General features: G+C 44.8%; 1 protein-coding gene across 3 annotated transcripts in view; it reads left to right on the forward strand.

The window, feature by feature from the left end:
• The window catches only part of micall2a (mical-like 2a), a 112,888-nt gene that overhangs the window by 38,977 nt on the left and 52,644 nt on the right, over nt 1–21,267 (forward strand). For all 3 annotated transcript variants that reach the window (XM_072268413.1, XM_072268411.1, XM_072268412.1), the window contains exons 5-6: nt 2,482–2,624; nt 10,336–11,216. In XM_072268413.1, the coding sequence (XP_072124514.1) occupies nt 2,482–2,624; nt 10,336–11,216 (1,024 nt within the window). The remainder of the gene's footprint in view (nt 1–2,481; nt 2,625–10,335; nt 11,217–21,267) is intronic.

Genomic DNA, 21,267 nt, shown 5'->3' on the forward strand with positions numbered 1-21,267 from the left:
TGAATCACGATTAATATCACTGGCAGAAATTTATTATATGGCAGTAGTACAGAGCAATACGTAATAAAAACTGTGAATTACTGTAAGTATATATATTTAATTTAATATATATGTAGTTAAATTAAATAAGTAGTGAAAAAGTAGTGAGGTAGTGTTCACGGGTTCAATGTCCATTCAGAATTCTGATGGCAGAGGGGAAGAAGCTGTACCTGAGTCACTGAGTGCATGTTTAGGCTCCTGTACTTCCTTCCTGAGGGTAACAATGAGAAGAGGTCATGTCCTGGGTGATGGGGAGTTCATCTTAATTCAATAAGGGGCCCATTCAGATTTCTGATAACTGTAGGGTAGAAGCTGTCCTTGAGCCTGTGGTACACACTCCTAAGCTTTTCTACCTTCCTCTTGATGGGAGGGGAGTAAAGAGAAAATGAGCGAGGTGGGAGGGGTCTTGTTGGGTGCTTTCCTGAGGCAGTGGGAAGTGTAGACGAAATCAAAGGAAAGGAGGGTGGTTTTCTTGGTTGGCTGGGCTGCGTTCACAACTCTCTGCAATTTCCTGTTGTCTTCAGCAGAGCAGTTGCCACACCAAGCTGGACAGATAACTTTCTATGGTGTATCTGTAAAAGCTGCTGAAGGTCACTGAATGCTGCAGATGGTGTGTCAAGAGAAACTCTTCCTACCATCTGATGAGCTGGTAACCTCAGCACTGAGAATCAAGGTGACTGGCAATGGAGATGACATAGGAACCAAAATCAATGGCTGAATACATGTTAATGAATACTGCAACATATTACCTTTCAAAAAAAACTTTTGTGGGTAGCGTGGTGAGTAGTGCGACGCTATTACAGCTCGGGGCGTCGGAGTTCAGAGTTCAATTCTGACATTGCCTGTAGGAAGTTTGTGCATCTCCCTGTGAGCGTGTGGGCTTCCCTGGCTGCTCCCGTTTCCTCACGCTGTCCAAGGACATAACTGGTTAGTAGGTCAACTAGTCATTGTAAATTGTCCTCTGATTAAGTTGATGGGTTGCTGGTGGTGTGGCTCGTTGGGCCAGAAGCGCCTGTTCTGCACTTTATCTCTAAATAAAGGAAGGAAGGAATGTATTTGTAGTACAGCGGCGGAAGAGCAGGAGATTGGGGTTAATTGGATAGTTCTTTTAAAGGTGGCTGCTCAGACAATATGCCATTTCGTTATAAAGGCAGAAGTGTTAGACTGGACCATCTGGGCACATGAAAGCCCAAGCCCATGCAGTTATCAGTCTGGCGTATGTACAAAGGTACTCGCTCAGAGAACAATGTTACCCACGAGCTTTGCCCTTGTTGACTGTGAGTTGATGATAGGATTATGTGTGGTTCAGAACACCTGAGAACTCACTCAAAGGTGGATCAGGTCCTAGACGTTAAGTAACTTACTCTGGTCTGTAACCATGATACTTTCCCTGGGTGAGTAACCTGATGAAAGTAATTTGGGCAAAAAATAGTCACTAAATAATCACAGCAAACTCTTTTGCAGGCATTCAGGTATTTGGTAGGATTGTCCTGTCCGCACTTCCCACTGCTTTTGGAAAGCAGTTAATGTAATCAAGGATACCTCGCACCCCAGTCATTGTCTCTTCTGCCCCTCCCATCGGGCCGAAGTGACTAAAACTTGTGAACATATGCTACTGCCTCAAGAGCGGCTACTATCCTCGTGGCCGTCCTTTTGTATGATAAAGCTGAACTTTTAATGCCTTAATCTACCTCTTATTGTTGACCTGCACTGCACTTTCTCTGTCAATCTAACATTATATTCTGCATCCTCTTTCTTTTGTACTACCTCACTGTGCTCATGCATGGAATAATAAGTATAGCCAGTTATTCCGTGTGGATGACATGCAGATGTTTTTCTTTATATCTCAGGGTATGTGACATTAACAAACCAATTAGCAACTAACTATCAGCTACCCATTTATTGTTTGCCACTGATCTGGGTGGCTTGGTGAGAGAGGCTGTCTGTAGTTGGTGAAGAGGGTCAGAAACAGGTTAAAACTTTGCCTAGCTACCCAAATAGTTTTGTGATGTTACAAGCTAAATGGAGTTGAAGAAGTTCCATTTTATCTGTTGCTTTCAAATTTTTCTTAAATTATTCTGTGGATTTCAGTTTTACTTCTCTCCCACAATTACCACAATGCATTGTTCAGTTCTGCTAGAAGACCTATTGAGAGGTAAATTTCTCCCAAATCGGCTGAAGGTTTCATAGTCAGTTTCTGTTTCAATTCCATCCCTCTGCATGAGCTTCCTATAGCCTCCTTTGGCAGTGTGAGCTGTCTCTGAGTTGTTGGCTCTTTGGCTGTGCTCCTGTGAGCAGCATAAACCATGCACTGAGCAGCACCATTTCAGGTCAGCTATCTCTCCTCCTCAAAGCAGTCAAATTGTGGGAAACCTGTGGACGGTCTTGTGACTGACACTTGGAGAAATTAATGTGAAATGTGGACATTTCCCCTCTCTTTAGAACAAGGTTCCAGTTCGTGATACGGGAGACAGATCAAGCAAGTCAGGGACACTAACCAGTAGCTGTGGCATCTGCAAAAAAAATGTTCTCTTGGTTCAACGGTACTTGGTCGATGGAAAGCTTTATCACAGAAACTGCTTCAGGTAAGATGTGTGCCCAGAGTTGTTGCTTGTCTCATTAACTGAATAGGCTCCCAGCTCTGGGATTCACAATTTTCACTCCCTCACTCTTTCTCCTTTGAAATCCACCCGTAAACACTTTGATCATTTGTGTTTACATTAGCTAGGTAAATGCAGAGATATGTCAAATTGTAGCCCAGAGTTGAACAAAGTGTCGCGGGCAATGGTTGATTAGACCAGAGTGAGAGAACTCTGATCTTTGCATGCACTGTACGTAGGATCAGAACAGTGGGCCAAACATTGTCCTTTGTCTTTGGAGGCACCATTCGAAATCAGTTTAGCCCTTTGTTCTGCTCTTCCATTCAACCAGCCTTCACATTCAGCAGATTATCCTTTGTCATTTCTGCCACCTTCAATGGGATTCGACCATGGGAGCAACTCCCCTTTCAGAACTCTATGGTAACTCTTTCCCTCATGACTCCTCAATCCAATTTTCCATCTTCACCAACCAGTCTCTTTCTCACATTATAGTTCCATTTGAATGCAGGAATTGCAACACCTGCCCTTTCGCCTCATCCCTTCCCAAGCAGTCCTTCCAGCTGAAGCAGCAATTCACTCACCTTTCTCCTGACCCAGTCATCTGTATTCAGTCTGTATTAACCCTGGCCACACCGTCACAAACCCACAGCCATGACACCACCCTATCCACCAGAGCCACCGGGTTTGTGGGGGTGTGGCCATGTGATCTCCCCCACACTGGAGCAATCCAATACAGACTGGGAGCTTGCTTTCCAGAACACCTGTATTCACTCTACAAGCATGTCTGAGCTTCCAGTTGCTTGAAACATTAATTCTCTCCCATTCCCTTCCTGATTTCTACCTTCAAACTCCTATGTTGTTCTGATAACGACCAATGTAAGTCCAAGGAACAGATCCATCTTCCATCCAGACACACTGCAAACTCTCAGGGTTGCCGGTCATTGCCACATTTTGTTTTTGCAAGATATTTCAGTTCCACTTCATTTTTCTACTTCCTCTCTCTGTCTCTAACTTCTGGCTTTTAAAATAATTGTTATTTTTGGTTCCCACCCTACTACAGAAACTCCCTCTTCTTATCTCACCCTTTCCCACTTTGCAACATAAAACACACTTTTCTTCTTGTTGTTCTACTCTGCCTTGTGGCGCATTGGCTGGCAACCTTGCCGTTTGTTTAGCATTTGTCTGTTTTTATGAGGCCCAGTTGCTAGCCTAGTAACAAAGAGCTGGCCAGATCTGAACCTGGAACCAATCGCCTCGAAGTCCGGTGCAGATAGCACTACACCACTAGCCGGCTTTTCACCTGAAACATTGTCTCAGCTTCTCTCTCCACTAATGCACTAATCCACTAGGGTGACCTGCAGGCTAAGCAGATGATACACCTTATCCAAGGGTGACCTGCAGGCTAAGCAGATGATACACCTTGTCCAAGGGTGACCTGCAGGCTGGTAAAGGTGATACACCTTGTCCAAGAGTGACCTGCAGGCTAAGCAGGTGATACACCTTGTCCAAGGGTGACCTGCAGGCTAGTAAAGGTGATACACCCTGTCCAAGGGTGACCTGCAGGCTGGTAAAGGTGATACACCTTGTCCAAGGGTGACCTGCAGGCTAGTAAAGGTGATACACCTTGTCCAAGGGTGACCTGCAGGCTAGTAAAGGTGATACACCTTGTCCAAGGGTGATCTGCAGGCTAAGCAGGTGATACACCTTGTCCAAGGGTGACCTACAGGCTGGTAAAGGTGATACACCTTGTCCAAGGGTGACCTGCAGGTTGGTAAAGGTGATACACCTTGTCCAAGGGTGACCTGCAGGCTGGTAAAGGTGATAGACCTTGCCCAAGGGTGACCTGCAGGCTAACGGAGGGAAGGAGTGCCTTACACTTACTTTGGTAGAGATGCATCTCCACCCCTGTTAAACACATTAATAACACCTTGATCTCTGCTGAATCTAGCCCTTTGTTGACTTAGATTCTGGTTGATGTGTGTCATAAATCCATCTACTTGCCTTGTTCCAGTATCCACTGAGTCCACATTTAAAACTCTCTGGGTGTGACCTGTCCCAATAACAGGATTTATTCGATGCGGTGACGCAGTGGTGTGCAGGTGAATGGGATGTAATCAACAATGACTCCACGGAGTTTCAAATATGGCCAAAAAAGTTAATAAAAATTAAAATTATTTGTAAACATCACTTACAATTCACTGATGTAAATTGGTTGTATTGATTAAAATAATTTATATTAATTAAGATAGAGTTTAATAGAAGTGAGTTGCTTGTCTTCATTTACCTTTTCTATCACATCCATCTGTGAAGTGCCCTGCGAATCAATGACTGGCTCAGGGACAGAGTACGTGTTTAGGTTGTTTGCATCTGATCTCCATTGTAAGACTCGTTGCATCTAGTGGCATGATCTCAGGGGTGGCACCCCCTACCCAGCCAAACTTTAGCACTCTGGTTTGGATGGATGCTGTGTGTTGTGTCCCCTGTGTAACATCCGTACCTTGAAATAACATTCAGTCTACAATGTGTGGTTACACGATTAAGATTTTATATTTAAGTATGGGGTTAGTAGAGAAACAAAAGAAAAGGAAAACAAATAAAAGGCGCCAATAATCTCATAAACATGTCCAGTGCACAAACGTTAGAGCTCACGGATTCCTTTTCGCTGATCCTCCTTTGCTCGTCGTGGACCCCTGGGCTCTTGCCCTGAGCCACGGCCCAGCGGGCCCAGCAACTGTCTCCTCAATCCACGTCCTCTCCCTTCATCCTCCTCGCGCCTTCTCCCCCAAGCCCGCGCAAACTAACAGCTTCACACATACAGAAAGAATAACATCTATCCCAATTGGTTAGCAAATGAATACAAGTCCCGTTATCACTAATTAAAACCCAAACATGCTGCTATAGAGAACCACTGTCTCAGCAGTTAACAGTACAGAGAAGCCATTTTACTCACCTTAGCAGTAATGTAAAAGAAGAAACCCTTGCACCAGTATCTTCTGTACTGCCACATTGCACCATCCTGCCGTGGGAAGTCTTGAATGCTGTTGCATGCATTGCTGAACTGCCCTCCAGCCATTAAGGCAATTAAGCCCAATCCAACTAATTGCAAAGCTTAATGGAATGTTGGTCCTTAAATCTTCGTTACAAGAGGCAAGAAGTTGTGTTGCAGCTATATAAAGCCCTATACTGGAGTTCCCTCCCTTTTTTATGCCATGGACCAATACCATTAAGCAAAGGGTCTCTGGACCTCGGGTTGAGAGCCACTGCCCTATATGGATACTGTGAGTAGTGGTAAGAAGGAAGTTGTCGATGTAGAGAGTATTTCTCTGCTGTAATATGCAGTGTGGAGATTTGAAAAGCAATAAAGCCTGCAATGTGTATTGATTACCAGATTGTTACCTGGTCCAAGGGTTAAACTTCAAAGAGAAATTGCATTAATCAGGGTTGTACCCCTGAGATGTAGAAGGTTAAAGGGTGATTTGATCAATGCCTTCAAGACATTAAGAGGAACTGATGGGTGAATGAAGACATGTGCAGACAGAAAATTGAGAAACATTTTCACAGAGAGGTTAGAGGAAATTTGGAGTCGGCCTGCAAACAGGAATCAATACAGTGTCAGATGTTAATTTCAAGTTGAACACATCATTGATGAAAGGAATTTGGTAAAAGCTGTACTGACCCTACTGAATAGTAGGGCAGGATGGAGGTTTTCTCGCTGCTCCTGTTTTTCAGTTCCTAATGCCGTTGCCTCACAATAAAAAATTACAAGCGATAAAATTTTCAATTGTGTTTCCTGGCACAACAGGTGAGGGCATTCCTTCCTGTGTCTTTAAATGGCTCAGCCCTGATCATAAGGTGAACGTATAATTATTTTATACTTTCCAACTACCAAATGACGGAGCAGTTACTCCCTCCCCACCATTTCACTCATCTTAAACCCCTTCTGTAAATCAACCCTTAACATCAGTACTCCAGGCGTAGGAAATAAGAAGAGGAAAAGCATAACCTCAAGAGGTTCTGCAGGTACTCGAAGTCCAGAGTAACATGCACAAAATGCTGGAGGGATTCAGCAGGTCAGGCAGCATCTATGGTGGGAAATCAAAGGACAATGTTTCGGGTGGAGACTCTTCATCAGGACTGGAAAGGAAGTGGGTGGTGGGAGGGGAGGTGTACAAGCTGGCAGGTGGTTGGTGAAGCCAGTGAGGGGCAAGGCTGGAGGGTGGGGGAGGCGAGGCAGAATGAAGTGAGCAGTATGGTGCAAAAGGCGAAGGGCTGAAGAAGAAGCAATCTGACAGGAGAGGAGAATGGACCATGGGAGAAAGGGAGGGTGGGCACCAGAGAGGGAGCGATAGACAGATGAGAAGAGGGGGGCCATAATGGGGAATGGAAAAGGAGAGAAGGGGGAGGGGGAGAAATAATCAGAAGTTGGAGAAATCAATTTTTATGTTATTAGGTTGGAAGCTACCCAAATGGAACATGAGGTGTCTGAGAGGGGCCTGATCGTGGCAGTAGAGGAGACCATGGTCTGACATGTCGGAATGGAAATGTAGAGTGGAATTGAAATGATGGGCCTCGGGAAATCCTCCCTGTTGTGGACAGAGTGAAGGTGGTCCCCCGGTCCATGTCGGGTCTCACCAATGTATAGCAGGCTGCAGCAGGAGTACCAGATATAGAGCATAACCCCGACAGACTTGCAGGTGAAGTGTTGCCTCATCAGGAAGGACTGTTTGGGTTCCTGAATGGAGGTGTAGCATATGTTCTGCTTGCATGGGTATGTCCCAGGAGGGAAATCAGTGCGGAGGGAAGAATGGACAAGGGAGTCACAGAGAGCGGAAAGTGGGGAGACGAAGATGTGTTTGGTGGTAGGATCCTGTTGAAGACGGTGGAAGCTGTGCAGAACTATGTGCTGATGCAGAGGCTCCTGGGGTGGTAAGAGGAGAATCATGAGAAATAGTCCATGAACACAACTTGCAACTGAAGTGATGGCGAGACCATCCCTTTCCTGATCTGTTCTGTTGTCTGAGTGGTAACAGGCACCCGGTGATCTGAGCTCCAGTGGTCCAGGGTGCAGTTTCAACGCTGGCGATCAAACTGCCTCTGTGTGGGAAAGGAATTATTGACATCTTGTGTCTTAGACTCTGCATCAGGGCTGAGTTGAGAGGGAAGATGACCGGTATAAAGAGGAGGGTGGAATGGTGAGACAGGAAGCGATGGGTGGACTGAGGCAAGTGAAGGACGGATGGCCCTTACTTTGTGAACCCCTGAACATTGGCACTCCATTGATAGGGAGGCCGAGCTTGCAAAGAATCCAACATTAGAAGCAGGACCTCATATTCCACCTGAATTGTCTACAGCCTGATGAGTTGAACACTAAAATATCCAAATTCCATCAGACTGCTCCCTTTCTGTCCTAATTTACCCAGTTCTTCCTACATTCACCGCCCAGACCACACACACTGTTTCATTCCCCTCCTCCACCCACCCTATCTACCCTCCCCCACTGTTCCAGTCTTCCCCCACCACCACCCTTCCTCTAGTCCATGGGACACCTTCCTCTGCCATCAGATTCCACCATCCCCAGGCATTTGTCATTACTGCCTTTCACCTCCCAGGTTCTGTTGCTATTTCCACTTGCCCCTCCTGCATCTACCAGTCACCTGGATCCACCTATTACCTGCCAGCTCTTGCTCCAGCCGGCTCCATCTGTATATTGACTATCTCCCCTATACGTTTCAGTCTATGTAGGAGTTATTGTCACGTGCACAGGTACTTGTATGCACGGGTGCATCAGCATCACAGACACATAGCATCAGATGCACAACATCCTCAAGAAACATAAATTATACGCAGTTAGAAAGAACACAATTAGAATATAAAGAATAATTGTAGTGTGAAGTGGTCATGATGTTTCTGTACTGGGGCAGTGATTAGGGTTGTGTAGGTTGGTTCAAGAACTGAATGGTTAAAGAGAAGTCAGAGTTCTTGAGCCTGGTGGTGTGTGAGTTCAGGGTTTTGTACTTCCTGCCCTGTAGTAACTGCAAGAAGGTAGCAAGGCCTGGATGGTGGGGATCTTTGATGAAAGATGGTGCCTTCTTGAAGCTTCTCAACCCAAAACACCAACTAGCCGTTTGCCTCAATAGAAGCTGCCTGACCCGAGTTCACTGGAACTGTTTCAGCTGCTTCCACCTGATAAATGGTACCACAGCATTAAGGCCAGGACCAGCAGGCTCCGGGACAGCTTCTTTCACCGGGCCATCAATACATACTGATCTGATTGTGTATCTAACTGTACACTGATCTGCAAACACAAGGAATTCTGCAGATGCTAGAAATTCAAGCAACACACATCAAAGTTGCTGGTGAACACAGCAGGCCAGACAGCATCTCTAGGAAGAGGTACAGTCGACGTTTTGGGCTGAGACTCTTTGTCAGGACTAACTGAAAGAAGAGCTATTAAGAGATTTGAAAGTGGGAGGGGGAGGGCGATATCCAAAATGATAAGAGAAGACAGGAGGGGGAGGGATGGAGCCAAGAGCTGGACAGTTGATTGGCAAAAGAGATATGAGAGGATCATGGGACAGGAGGCCCAAGGAGAAAGAAAAGGGGGAAGGGGGGAAAAACCCAGAGGATGGGCAAGGGGTATAGTGAGAGGGACAGAGGGAGAAAAAGGAGAGAGAGAAAAAGAATGTGTGTATATAAATAAATAACGGATAGGGTACGAGGGAGAGGTGGTATATAAATAAATAACGGATGGGGTACGAGGGGGAGGTGGTATATAAATAAATAACGGAACACCTATGCTCTATCCGCCAGAGAAAGCAGGATCTCCCAGTCACCACACATTTCAATTCCATATCCCATTCCCATTCTGATATGTCTATCCATGGCCTCCTCTACTGTAAAGATGAAGCCACACTCAGGTTGGAGGAACAACACCTTATATTCCGTCTGGGTAGCCTCCAACCTGATGGCATGAACATTGACTTCTCAAACTTCCGCTAATGCCCCACTTCCCCCTCGTACCCCATCTGTTATTTATTTATATACACACATTCTTTTTCTCTCTCTCCTTTTTCTCCCTCTGTCCCTCTCACTATACCCCTTGCCCATCCTCTGGGTTTTCCCCCCCTCCCATTTTTCTTTCTCCCTGAGCCTCCTGTCCCACGATGCTCTCATATCCCTTTTGCCAATCACCTGTCCAGCTCTTGGCTCCATCCCTCCCCCTCCTGTCTTCTCCTATCAATTTGGATCTCCCCCTCCCCCTCCCACTTTCAAATCTCTTACTAGCTCTTCTTTCAGTTAGTCCTAACGAAGGGTCTCAGCCCGAAATGTCGACTAGACCACTTCCTAGAGATGCCGCCTTGCCTGCTGCATTCACTAGCAACTTTGATGTGTGTTGTACACTGATCTGATTGTGTATCTGACTGTACACACATGTGTACAAAACAACGATGTATACACTCTTAGAGTCTGGGCAAATATCCTCCCACACCCTTCCCCCCCTCCCCGCCCCCATTACTTGTACATAGCGATGGAGACGCAACATGAAGATTTTTACTCCCTCATGTTGTGAGATGGATGTAAGAAATAAAATTCTAATTCTAATTCTATTCCTCCTGTGTGTTGCAAACAAGCCCCAAAGTTGTGTTCCCTCACAAACACTGTGTTCCCTCTCTCCCCACCCCGTCACCCTCTGCAGATGCACGCAGTGTTCCACCATGCTCATGGCTGGAGCCTACAAGGTGGGGCCTACGCCAGGGACTTTCATCTGCATCACCCACTCAGCCAACCGTGAGAAGAGCAGTCAGCAGTCCACCAGCCCCTCTAAGCAGCTGGACAACAGACCCAGTGAGCCGGCCCCAGCCATCCACAAGCCTGTGTTCAGCCATGTGAGCGCATCTGCGGCAGTGATACCCAGCAGCAAGCAGCCTGAGTGCCCCAAGGCAGGGCCCGGTCTGGCAGAAGGGACCCAAGCTGCAAGGCAGCGCTTCCTGAGCCCAGCGACGCCTGAGAAGGGATCCACAGTCAGCCCTCAGCAGTCTCAGGATGCCGGACGGGGGTGGCGGAATTCAACAGAAACCACGGCACAGAAACCATGGTCACCTGCAAAGCTGGAGAATGCCAGTGCAGCCGTGAAGAGTCCCACTGCAGCCGTCAAAACGAGCACTGAAGCGGACAAAGAGAAAGCCCGCGCTGTTTTCCAGAGGATTTTGCCTTTGGACAATAGTAGTCGAGGCTCCACCTCAACCGCATTGGTCAGTGCAGAGAGGTCTCCAGACAAGCAGCTCACCAGTTATCACACCACCCAGTCCATCACGCTGAGCCAAGGCAGCAAGGAAGGAGCCAGGTTATTGGACCGACTGAAGGATCAGGACTCAGGGCAAGGTCAGCAGGCCAAGGACTCCAAATGGAGGCCTATCTCGAGTTATGAGCCTGCAGTCAGCAGAGGAGGTGCCAATTCTGCGGTCGTCCACCCAGCAGCAACAAGACAAACACTACGGTCTTCATTGAGCAGAGCCTCCAGCATGAGTGAAGCAACCAGTCGTACGCCAGTCCCAGCCCAGAAGGCAAACAATAAAGGTTAGTTGACCCTCCAGCTAGCCAAACTGGCGATCCATCTCATTGTTGAAGCTACTCGAACACCTCTCCCTAACCCCATGGGGCCAGCCTGACACTTGCGGAGCTGATCCCCAGCACTGGTTTAAGTTTATTGGTGTCATTTGTCCCAAGGTACAGTGAGAAACTTTTGTGTGCCATCCAGACAGGTTGTTCTGTATATAATTACACTGAGATAGAAAAAGAAAACAGACTGATACATCCTGTTTTCCAGCTGGATGGATTGGAGGAGCTTGGAAGGAATTCTGGACCGGTGCCATCTTTCAAAGTTTAAAGATTTACTGAGCAAGTTATTACACAGGGAGTTATAGGTGTCTGGAATGCACTGCCTGCCGTGGTAGTGGAGGCAAATACAATAGAGGATCTTAAAATAGGCACATAAATTTGCTGAGAGTGGAGGGAGATGTACATTGTAAAGGCAATGAGAATTATTTATCTGGGCATCCAATTACCAGTTGAATTCGTTCAGCACAATATCATGGGCCAAAGGTCCAGTCCCTGTGCTGTACTGTCTGATGTTCACATTATGTATTAACTGGATATCCTCCACCCACTGAAGTAGTTATCACCTGCATTTCTTCTAGCCACTGATACTGCACTGAATGTTCACAATGCGGCCTCCTCTGTATTGGAGAAATCAATCACAGATTGGATGAATGCTTTGTAGAGCACCTGTGTTCTGTTCAAAGGAATGATCCTGAACATCCCATTGCCTGCCACTTTATTCACCATTCTCCTCCCACTCTGACCTTTCTGTCTGTGGCCTCTTGCACTGTTATAACGAGGCAAGGTGCAAACTTGAGGGACAACACCTTTCTGTCTGAGCACAGAGCAACCACAAGGCTCAATGTCGAATTCTCCAAATTTAGATCGCTTACTTTCTCTTTCTGTTTCAGAACTGGCCAGTTCTGCCTGTCATCATTTGGCTTGGTGTTTTCCTTCCTGTTACTACAGTCTGGCCTGTGGGGTTTGTCCTAAATAACAGAGACAAAGAAGCACCATCTAATTCTACTGTCCACACTTACTTGGTCTGAATCAAAACCAGATATATTATCACTGACGTATATTGTGAAATTTGTTGTCTTTGTGGGAGCAGTAGAATGCAAGGGATAAAAAAAATTCATAAGTTACAACAAAAACAGATATAAATTGTGCTAAAGAGGAACAGTGAGGTGGAGTTCTTGAGTTCATTGACCATTTAGAAATCTGATGGAGGAGGGAAAGCTGCTGTTTCTAAAACATTGAGTGTGTACTTTCAGACTTCTGTGCCTCCTCCATGATGGTAATAATGAGAAGAGGGCATTTCCTGGATGGTGAGGGTCCTTAATGATAGATGCCGCCTTTTGAAGACACCTTTTTGCCCACGATGGAGCAGACTGAGCTGAAACAATCTGCACCTTTTTACACTGAAACTTCCATAGCAGCCAGTGACACAGCCAGCCAGAATGCTCTCCACAGTACTTCTGTGGAAATTTCCTCGAGTCTTCGGTGATGTACCAAATCACCTCAAACTTTAAATGAAGTATAGCTCTGGCATGCCTTTTTCCTGATTGCATCAATATGTTGGGCCTTGGATAGATCCTCTGAGATGTTTGCACCCAGAAGCTTGGAACTGTTCACTCTTTCCACTGCTGACCCCTCAATGTCGAATGGTGTGTGTTCTCCGTACTTCTCTTTCCTGAAGTCCACAATCAATTCTTTGGTCTTGGTGACATTAAGTATATGGTTGTTGTTGTGACACCACTCAGCCAGCTCTCGTCACCATCTGGGATTCTGCAAACAGGTGGTGTAATTGGCACATTTAAAGTTGGTGTTTGAGTTGTGTCTAGCCACACAGTCATGAGTAAGGGTATAGAGACAGTAGTACAGTGGGTTAAGCACCCTGAGGTAAGCCTGTGTTGATTGTCAGCGAGGATGAGACGTTATTACCCATCCACACTAACTGTGGTCTCTGGGTGAGGAAGTCAAGGATTGAGATACAGATGTTCAGGTTGTGAATCTTGTTGATTTGTACTGAGGGGATGATGTTGTTGAACACCAAGTTGTAATCAATAAACAGCAGCCTGATGTAGGTATTGCTGCTTTCCAGATGGTCCAAGGCCGTGTGGAGAGCCAGTGAAGTTGCTTCCACTGTAGACTTGTTGTGGCAGCAAGCAAATTGCATTGGGTCTAGGTTCGTGCTCCAGGTCCTTGCTCAGGTCTCAGCCTATCACAGCCTCTGCTGTACCCATCTCTGCCCACCCTGTTTGCAACTGAAAACCAACTCGTGTTCTCTCTTTCATAGTCTTGAAGGAAAGCTAACTCTGTTTCTCTTTCGTGTTTATCTTCTTCTCAAAAGCATGGTTGGGCAGTGCTAGGGGCTATGACTGATGCCTGACTGAACAGCAAGAGGAGGTTTGTACAACTTCCGCAAACCATGAAGTGGCTGAACTTGTGTGGCATTTAGTGGAAGGAGTAAACTTCCTTCATTCTTGTTGTGTCCTGCATGGGAATGGTTGCAAAATAGTTGCTTGCCAGTTTGACTCTTTCCAGCTGCTGTTGGCCTTGTGCCCAACCCATAATTTCCCTGAAAGAATGACTCAGATCTCTTAACACACTCTGGCTGCATGTTAGTGCTTGCGTGTGTCCACACCCCTGCATCCCATACCAGGTAGTCAGGTGATCAATGGAAGTATTAAATGCAGACACTGAATTCACTGCTGTCCAAACGATTTCAATCATCATTCACATTGGGAAGAGAATGAAGGACTACGGGGAGAAGGAGAGAGAACAGTGTTGAAAAATCATTCATGATTCAATGGTGGAGCTAATTCTATGAACTGGACTAACTTTGCTCCTATACCTTATGATATTTATTTACTGAGACACAGCAGCCCTTCAAGCTGTGCTGCCCAGCAATCCCCCTATTTAATCCTAGCTTAATCATGGGACAACTTACAATGACCAATTCACCTACTGACTGTAGGAGGAAACACGTGCAGTCACGGGGAGGACGTATAAACTCCTTACAGACAGTGGTGAGACTTGAACCTGGGTTGCTGGCACTGTAAGGTGTTGTGCTAAGCACTATGCTACCAGACCTGGTTGTCTTATTGCCTAACATAACGAAAAACAGCCAAGTAAACAAACTCAGCTCCTCTTTTGCCTCCCACAACTAGAAATTCAAATTTTCAATCATGAGGAGGGTGTGTAGGTTGCAACTGCCAATTTTCTCAGGAATTGGAAGTTGATCTTCCTCAAAACCCACAAAAACTTCACAGGACATAAGTGCTTCCTTAGGTAATCTTTGGATACTTGGGTTATTGGTTGTAAAAACACTCAAATGGGAACAAATATTCTTTGATTAACAGTCGCAGCAATCTAATTGCAGACTGGGAAGTTTATTCAGTTTGCAGTTACCATGGGAAGGTGGGATATTGTGATGATAAATATGTGGCGTCATCACTGGCCATGTGGGATAGGGTAGTTGGAGGTAGGAGCAAGGACAAACACAGGCTATACCTCTGTCAAGCGCAAGCAGATAACCAGTGCCTTAGTTAATTAATTTGCATACTTCAGTTTTAACTCGACCAAAAGTCTTCCTGTTGTTTTCTGGATCCTTGCCAGCGTGGGCCTGGCATCTAGGAGCTCACGTTGTTACTCTGAAAGCTGATCACTGGACATTTCTTTGAAAACAATGCCACTTGATTATGCAGTGAAGCTCTTGTTACCTCTGGACATCAAACAATGACTGAAGTGTTCGTTTCTTGCAGCGTGGATCCTGAAATGCAAAGCATATCAAACATTATATTGAACAAATTGTTCTTGTATTTTCTGAGAAGTTTCCAATTGTTAAGTTGTTTTAGGATTGTGAGGTTAAGCTCATTCGATGCGAGGTACTCACAGAATCCTACATTCACAGAACTGTGCAGCATGGAAGAATGCCTTTCAGCCCAACTTGACCATGCTGAATTCTGTATGAAACTCATCTCCCAGTAACTGGTTCATAGCCCAATGTTCCAGGCAATTCAGGTCCTCATTTAGATACTTCTTAAAACTGCCAGTAATCCAGTTTCTGACAGGGCTTTTCAGGTAGCTACCACTCTCGGAGTGAAGGAAATCCTCCTCATTTCTCTTTCTAAATTTCTTATCTCTTTGTTTAAACTTCTAGCCTTGAGATGTTCCCACCCTTGAGATGGGGGAATCATTTCCAACAGTCTCCCCTTTCTGAAGCTCTCGTTATTTTATATTTGTCAATTATGTCCCTTCTTAACCTCCTCTGCTCAAGGAAAAACAGACCTACCTTTTCCAGTCTCTCCTCAACAATAATTGCTCCATCCCAGACATCAACCAGGAGAATCTCCTCTCTATGCTCTTCAGCACTTTGAGCATATTGACCAGTATTGTCTCTTCTGAATCTAAGGCTTTGTGATCTAAAAAGCTTCAGAGGCTGGTTAGGAGGGAGTGCTGCACTGTAAAAGGAGGTGGAAGTGTTTAACAAGTTGTCCACCATCTCTGGCTGATAAAACAAATCTGATGGCCCTGCTGTGAAGAACAGCAAGGTCTTTTGTCTTGGTCTTCTGGTCAAGGTTAATGACTTACCTCAACTAAAACTGGCATAATTTAAATGTGTTTGACAATTTTTGTTTTTAAACATCCCAAGTCATTTTGAATGTGAGAGTTCTAGGGGCAGGGGACTGTGAAGGCTTATCCCAATCTACTTATTATCATATGACTGTTCTTGGGAGCTTGCTGTGTGCAGTTTGGCTCTGGTGTGTTCAGTGAGACTGCAGTGACTTTAGTTCAAGGTCTTCCTGTGGAACAGTAGAGTGCTGGTTTCGATGTTTTATTAGATGAGTGTGTTAGATATTCTGAGAACTGTCCTGTTTTAGTTTATAATTCCTATTTATCCCATATTTAATGGATTTCAGCTGCTCTGTAACTGACTCTGTGATTGTCCCAGCATATTAAGAAGTTCTTTGTAACACAGTCACTTTCTAATCCTAATTTCACACAGTTTGCTCTGTGCTTGTCTGGGTATAACTGTGCAGTCAATTCCTCCTGTTCACAGGACACTGACCATCAAATTACCTCCATACACCTTTGAGCTCTAAACATAGACCAGCAGAAGTACAAAATAACTTCTAATAACCTTACCTTACTTCAGCATAGCCCAAAACTTTTTACGGCAGTTGCCCAGGGTTGAGGGTGACTTTTCTCTGTTCCAGATCTGTGGGTTCTGAGGTGTCTGATGAGGCAAGTGTGGGAATTGATCAGATAGATGGGTGAGTGGTTTGGGGAATGATGCATTTTTTCCACCTTTTACACAGGGCTCCTGTGTGCTTCTTGTACACTGACATAAGGTTCTCAGTACCCTCCTGAATGTTCCATCTGCACTCTTATGTTCTCATTGCCCAGAGATTCCCAGGAGGCAGTGTGCATGTTGAATTTTGCCAGGGAGGATTTGAGCGCATCCTTGATTGTTTTCCTCTGTCTACCTGGTAATTTCTTCATATGCAGAACTTGGAACATAGAGTCAGTTGTGAGTCTGGTGCTGGGTATAGGAGTGATGTACCCTGCTCAATATGCTAAGAAGGGCCTGAATACTGGGGTTATTGTCCTGGGTGTGCTTTGCTTGTAGTTCCAGTGAATTGGAGGATTTAACTGAGACAGAATTGGCAATATTTTCCCTTTCCCGCTGTATGTAGTCCAGGTCTCGGAAGAATATATGAGGGTAGGGTTCACCGTTGCCTGGTACATGGGAAATGGTGGTGAATTTCATCGTCTTTACCAGGGCATGTCTCCCTCCATGGGCAGTGATCCACAGCCTCCATGGCCGCACTGTGAACCTGTTACTAAAGGGGGACAGTGAGATGTGAGAGGGCAGCTTGGTGGAGGATCTATATCCTGAAAGCTAGCTCTGCACCTGAAGGAAGTTCCCTGAATATCGAATGCCATGTTGCAGTAAGAAATATTGATGTCGCTATGTCTGATATTCATCTTCATTAAGAATGAATAACCTCATACGTAAACCGATAGGGTAAATAAACCAAGCATAAGATGGAGACTACTGCAGGGAACACAGCGGTCTACACTTCAGTTCATTCCATGAACTGTAAAGCGATGATACTAGATCATTATTTTTTTTGGGATGCAAGTTCAAGATTGATTCAAAAGGAAGCAGGAATCTGCAGAAGGACTAGGACAGAATAAAGAAAGCACAAATAAGTGGCAGATGGAATGTAGTGTAGGGAAGTGTGTGATCCTGTACTTCGGTAGAAGGAATAAAGGCGTTGAAAATTTTCTAAACAGGGAACAAATTCAGAAATGGGAGGAACAAGAAGAGTTGGGACACAAGTTAGGAACACACTCAATATGCTGGAGGAACTAGGAACTTTTTTCTAAAGTATGGTCGACGTTTTGAGCCAAGACCCTTCTTTTGAATCATTCAAGTCCTCATTCAAGTCTTGGCCTGAAATGTTGACTGATAGATGCTGTCTGGCCTGCTGAGTTCCCCCAGCATTTTGTGTGTGTTGCTCGGATTTCCAGCATCTGCAGATTTTCTCTTGCTAGAGATAACTTAGCGTTTTTTTGCAGGCTGTGTTGGTAATAAAGAAGGCAGATGGAGCCTTCTAATGCAACAGGATTAAAGTACAGAAGCAAGGGTGTAATGCTGAAACTTTATAAGGCACTAGTCAGACCACATTTGGAGCATTGTGAGCAGTTTTGAGTCCCATATCTGAGAAAGGATGTGCTGGCATTGGAGAGGGCTCAGAGGAGGGTTAACATATGAGGAATGTTTGATGGCCCTAGGCCTGTACTTGCTGCAGTTGAGTAGAATGAGAGGGGACTCACTGAAACATGAATATTGCAAGCCCTGGATAGAGTGGATGTGGAAAAAATCTTTCCAATAGTGGGAGAGTTTAGGATCTGAGGGCACAGACTCAGAATAGAAGGATGTCCCTTTAGAACAGAGATGAGGAGGAATTTCTTTAGCCAGAGGGTGGTAACCGTGAAGGATTCATTGCCACAGATGGCTGTGCAGACCCAGTCACTGGAAGGATTTAAAATGGAGTTTTGTAGGTCCTAATTAGTAAAGGTGTTAAAAGTTACAAGCAGAAAGCAGTAGAGTGGGATTGAGAGGGAAAATAAATCAGGCATGATTAAATGGCAGAGTACACTCAATGGGCCAAATGGCCTAATTTTGCTTCTATGTCTTATAGTTGTTGAGTTCAAAAGGGGAGGGACAATTCTGCTTTTACCTTTACGCTTGACTGAGAACAGTTTATTATGATATCCATCCTCAAATAATATCTTAAATCTTTCAAAGTTAAAGTAAAATTTGTACGTTTGCTAACGTTCAGTGATGTTCAACTTAAAGCAATGCCCTTTCTGAGGGATATATTGAGAACGTAGTGTCTGGTGATAAAGTGAGTGAAATAGTGTGACTTAGTGAGTGACACAATGAGTGGTACAGTATTTACAGTGCCTGTAGCACGAGTGATACAGTCCAAGTATACAAATATAATTCCTTTTTTATTGTATAACAATTTGACAATCATGATAATATGATATTACTTTTTTTAACAAAACAGATATTTTTTTACTTTGATATATTTAAGCTTATCTCAAATTTTGGACATCTATTCTCAATATTCTTAAGGCAGTTAAATATTTTGTTGACCATTTTGTATTCACGTTCATGCATTGGAAGCAGCTCAGAGAAGATTTGCTGGAATAATACTAGAATGGTTGGATTGACTTGTGAGAGTAGATTATCAGAGCAGGCTTGGGTCTGTATAGAAGAATGAGAGGACACTTGATTGAAGCTTATCATCTGGTAATTAATCATCCCCTCCACCCATCTCATTCCATTCCCATTCTGGTTACCCTCTCACCCTTGCCTTCTCCTCACCTGCCCATTGCATCCTTCTGTTGCCCTTCTCCTTTCCTTTCATCGATTGTCCACTGTCTTCTTCTGAAAGATTCTTCTTTTTCAGCCCTTTACCTCTTCCACCTATCGCCTCTCAGCTTCTTACTTCATGCTTGTCCTGCACCTACCCGTCTTCCCCTCACCTGGTCTCACCAATCACCTGCCAGCTTCTACTCCTACCTGTCTCCTCACCTCCTTATTCTGATGTTTCTCCCCTTCCTGTCCGGTCCCGATTGAGGGTCTCAGCTCAAATCGTTGACTATTTACTCCCCTCCGAGATGCCGGCTTACTTGCTGAGTTCCTCCAGCATTTTGTGTGTGTTGCTCAAGGCTTCTAGCATCTGCAGCGTCTCTTGTGTTTATGCATCTGGATATGTTGTTTCCCATGGTGGATTTATTGGTATCTGCAAAGTGCAAAAGCTGCAGAATAAGTGCAGAAGCTGTCCTTGAGCGTGCAGGCTTTTATAAACCTCCATAAGGTCACCCCCTCGGCCTTCATTGCTCCGAGAAAAACAATTCTGACCTATCTTGCCTCTTCTCATAACTCAAGCCCTCCAGTCCTAGCAACATATGTACAAAGCTGGAGACATGAAGGATGGAACTCTAATGAAATAAAAGAAACATGGAGAAATTTAGAGAGTTATTTAATATTTTTAAATAAATAGAAGTAACATTTCATTTTCAAGTTACATCGGAACAAGTGGGCAGAAGTATGGAGATAATCTCCATAGAAGCGCTATACTGACTGAAATATCAGACATTCCATCATTATCATCGGGTCACAGCACTGGATCTCCTGATTATTCTTCACTAACTACACACCAGAGCAGTGAGTGTCTTCTCCCTAAAGTGCAGCAGTTTGTTGGTCAGAAAGAACTACAATCTACAAATCAGTGAACAGGAATGAGGCAGGGCCAGTGAAAATAGTCAAAGCAAACATTTTTGTTCTTCCATGTGATGGCAGGAATGAAGGCAGCCATTTTGTGAGACTGTCCTTGCAGCCGCCATTTTGTGAACTGTTTGGTGAATTGATTCTTGCTCTGGGATAACTTAATCAGAACAGTTGAATGAGGACATAAGAAGTTTCTGTAAATGATCTGCTAAACCTGAGATCATTCTCAAATAAGAAGCTGTTCATCGAGTAAAATGGCAGGCTTGCAGATAATTGTGTATATTTAAAGCCTGTGGTCTGGTTTGCTGGGGCCAGTGTTTGGGTGAGTTGGTTGGACTGGTTTGAACCAGTCTGATTTGGGGAAAAGCAAATCAGATCACCTAAGGCACAAGGCGAGAGGAAAGGCCATAAAGCAATGCTGCTTGTAGCATTTGGGCCACATCCAACGAGAACTTGATGCACTCAGTCAGATGACCTCGAGCCAACAAAATGGAAACATCATTGTTTGATAAGGAAAAGAATAAGAATGGAGGATTTCAGGAATGCAAGCAGTAACAACTCTCTTGAGACCAACCATTGCGGATGGCCCCACATTGGGCAGATGGCAACCAGATCGGGACCATGAGGAATGCCTGCCCAGCATAGGCTCCCTTTCCTGGATATTATCTTTTCTCCTATTTAACTGTCCATGAAGGGCCAGGGAAACCTAGTGAGTGTGCACATGGGTATTCAGATGTGTAAATTCACGTGCTTGTGAACAGAGCCAATAAAGGTAAATACACATCCTCTCTGTGCCCAATTGATTATTATTGTTGAAAAAATGTTAATCCTTGTAACGAGTTGAAATTGGGTTATAACGTGATTGGACATTAAATTCCAATTTTGGCAGCAATATCCACATTCCAAGGACTCAATAAAAAGGAAGGATACAGGTAGCAGAAAGTAATTCCAAGGCCAATCTTCAAAGGCTGTGATCAGGAGGGAATGGTCTTTGGTTAGTGATGGTAGGTAAGTATCAGATGTGGATGTGCAGAGGATATTTCCAATAGTGCAGAAGTCCAGAATCAGAGGGCATCACCGCAGAATGGAAGATACTCTGCATCTTTAGACCAAAGATGAGGAGAAATTTATTTCAGTAGAGAGTGGTGAATCTGCAGAATTCATTGTCACAGACTGCTTTGGAGGGCTAGTTATTGTGTATATTTAAAGCTG

Source organism: Mobula birostris, chromosome 9, assembly GCF_030028105.1.
Source record: "Mobula birostris isolate sMobBir1 chromosome 9, sMobBir1.hap1, whole genome shotgun sequence".
Taxonomy (NCBI): Eukaryota; Metazoa; Chordata; class Chondrichthyes; order Myliobatiformes; family Myliobatidae; genus Mobula; species Mobula birostris.